This window comes from Monoraphidium neglectum (genome assembly GCF_000611645.1).
Source record: "Monoraphidium neglectum strain SAG 48.87 unplaced genomic scaffold scaffold05761, whole genome shotgun sequence".
NCBI classification, from domain to species: domain Eukaryota; kingdom Viridiplantae; phylum Chlorophyta; class Chlorophyceae; order Sphaeropleales; family Selenastraceae; genus Monoraphidium; species Monoraphidium neglectum.
This window is the reverse complement of record NW_014007870.1, coordinates 1-2,863: the sequence shown is the minus strand read 5'-3', so window position 1 is coordinate 2,863 and position 2,863 is coordinate 1. Positions and strand designations below refer to the sequence as shown.

At 66.0% G+C, this 2,863-nt stretch overlaps 1 protein-coding gene across 1 annotated transcript; it reads right to left on the bottom strand.

Moving 5' to 3' along the window:
• Window positions 1–1,414: 1,414 nt before the first annotated feature.
• On the bottom strand, window positions 1,415–2,525 carry MNEG_15883 (hypothetical protein; the record flags this gene model as incomplete). Its single annotated transcript, XM_014035646.1, has 4 exons — window positions 1,415–1,429; window positions 1,497–1,607; window positions 1,914–1,980; window positions 2,383–2,525. 4 exons carry the CDS (start codon window positions 2,523–2,525, stop codon window positions 1,415–1,417), a joined length of 336 nt encoding a protein of 111 aa, XP_013891100.1.
• Window positions 2,526–2,863: the final 338 nt, after the last annotated feature.

Below are 2,863 nucleotides of genomic sequence, written 5' to 3'. Positions count from 1 at the left end.
GTCATGACGAGCGTCTTCACGTCCGCCACCTCGCCCCCACTACCGCCGCCGACCGCCACGCTGGCGGCTGCGCTGAGCAGCCCCTGCGCGGGCTCGCGCGGCGGCTTGCCTGCGAGCGCTTTGACCAGCGTTGACTTTCCGGAGGCGAGGGCCCCGAAGACGGCGCAGTGCAGGGTCGTCCTTTGGGAGGGAGATGGGGGCACGATCGTATAGTGGCGGTGTGTGTGTGTTTGTGTGTGTGTGTGTGTGTGTGTTTGCGTGTGCGCGTGCGCGCACACACATTAACGTGCAACGACGCGCACGTGCACACATTAACGCGCACGCACAAGCACACGCGTGCACACACTCTCGCACACTCGCATGCACACGCATGCATACGAGTCCCCCCCACACACACACAATCCCGAAGCCCCCGCCTTGCAGACGCAACCACGCACACACGCACACACACACACACACACACACAAACACACACGCGCGCGCGTTCACACGCACACGCACACACGCTCCCGCACCTGCTCGACAGGTCAGCGCGCCTTTCGCCCTTCCTCCGCCGCGGCTTTGCATCAAAGAGCTCCGCCGCACCCTCCCCGCAGCGGCCCCCCATCCCCAAATACATCATCTGCTCAAAAGCCAGCCGCGGCTCCTGGGGTGGGGGTCCGGGGTCAGGGAGTGTGTGTGTTTGTGTGTGTGTGTAGGTGGGGGTGAGGGAGGAGATTGGGGTGGGGTAGGGGTTGGAGGGTTGGGGGCGGGGTGGAGGGGTTGGGCGTGTGGGTATGTTTTGGGGGCAGGGGGGGCTCTTGATGCACAGGCTCCTGGGCACACGCGGCTCCTGGCGGCGCAAGAGATGGCGGCGCCGGCTGCGGACACCAATGGGCGCCGCCTAGGGGGCGGGGTGCACGCTTCAGCCGCGGCAACCAGGGGATATCACAGGGACCCAAAAAACCGACGGCCCGCGCCCCAAAAACCTCCGGTAACCTCCAGGTGTCCGACGCGCGGGCGCCGCCCTGGGCGTGATCCACGGTCACGGGAGTGCTTGCCTGTCGGCACACGTGCGCAGCCAGCCGAAAATCCCGACGTACATACCAGCGGCGCTCACCCCCTCCCCTGCCCACGAAACCTCGGAACCCCCAACAGCCCAGAGTGGTTCCTGCTTGGCCCGTGATTGCTCTCGACAACAAGGGGCCCAACCAAACACATGAATTGCAGAGGGCGCCGCTCCAGGACGCGTGTTCTTGCCCACGCGGGTCAAAAACACGCGTCCTGGAGCGCCGTGCTGCTCAGACCTCCGAAACCCCCGGGACCCGATGACGAGACGGCGGCGCTCCAGGGTGTGTGCTCGGCCCAACACGTGGGTCCAGGGGCTCAGGGTTTCCAACCAGACCAGTGCGTTGCATGTTTCCTCCCGCTTGTATCACATCATATCATGCTATACAAGAGTATACGAATGGTTTAGCACACTGTACAACATCAAATATGTACGTCTCCTCCCCCACCTGCAGGGCGAAGGCCTTCCAGCGCGTGAGGTAGCCGTCCCGCGTGAGCCCCGCCGCCGGCGCGCCGCCCGCGCCGCCGCCGGCCACCAGCGTCCGGTTCCAGGCGTCCAGCTGCGGGCAGGGGGTGGGGGTGGGGTGGGGGTGGGGGAGGTATGAGGACCAGGCTGAGGAGAACGGTGGTTTGGAACGAAAGGTTTCGAAGCTGTTCCCAGCTGGCGCTGATCACGGCTTGGCCTTGGTCACAGATATGGCTGGATTCTGTCCGGCTGCATTGAAATACAAGGATGCTCCCTAGGGGGACCGTGTCAACGCAGGTTCAGGTGGACGCACGCAGAGCGGCATTAAGCGCCGCTAGGTGAGCCCGGGCCCCCACCCTGCAAAAAAAGACGGACCCGCCGGGGATCGAACCCGCCCCACCTGGTACACGGGCACCGGGGCGCGGTTGAACATGTGCTCTATGTCACTCGCACTCAGCACGCCAGACCTGGCAGCGAGTGGTGCAACAAGGGCCGGGTTGGGGTCGGGCCGACGATAGAAATAAGTAGTTGTGGGCAGGGCTGGGGGGGGAGGGGGTGCATGGTGAGGGTGGCCGGAAAGGGCGAGCGTGAGCGGGCGGGGGTGCGGTGCTGAACGCTGGGCCTTGACCTGTGCACCCCGTATAAACAGGAGAGGCAAATCGCCGGCAACACAGCGGGGGCGACAGGATGAGAGTGATGAATCAAGGGTGCGGTGCGACGAGGGCCCGCGAGACAAAAGGACGAGGGAGGCACGCGCGTGGGCAGGCCGCCGTGGCGGAGTCGCACGCCCCGCGTGGCCACGCGAGCAGCGCGGGGCGGGTTTTGTGGCACGAGGGGCGACCGCGCCCGCCCGGCTGCCGCACGCGCACCGCGATGAGTCATAGACGTCGAAGGTGTGCGCCAGGTACGCCAGCGCCGCCGGCGACAGCTCCAGCAACTGCGGGCACGGCGGCGACGGCGCGACGGCGGCGCGCGAGGGCGGTGGCGCGGCGCGGCCGTCGTGAGCCGGCATGCCGGTTGGGGCCGGATGCTGAGCAAAGATTGTTCTGTCTGAAAATGGGAAAGGCAGGGCTGGGGACGTACGACTGAGGGAGCTCCAACTCTGGGGGCTGGTCGGTGCGTGTGCAGGCGGATCAGGGCTGCGTTGCGGGCAGAGGTCCGCGTGCGTGCATGCACGGGTGGGTGCGGCGCGGCGCACCGCGTCTGGTCCCGGGTTTGGCAGCCTGGCCAGGACAGTGTCTGCTATGCGCAGCTCGTGGCTGTAGCCTGCGCACGTGCGTGCGCGTGTGTGTGTGAAAGGGAGTGTGGAAAAGAGAGTGTGTATGTACAAGAGAATGTGAGGGTTTGTTC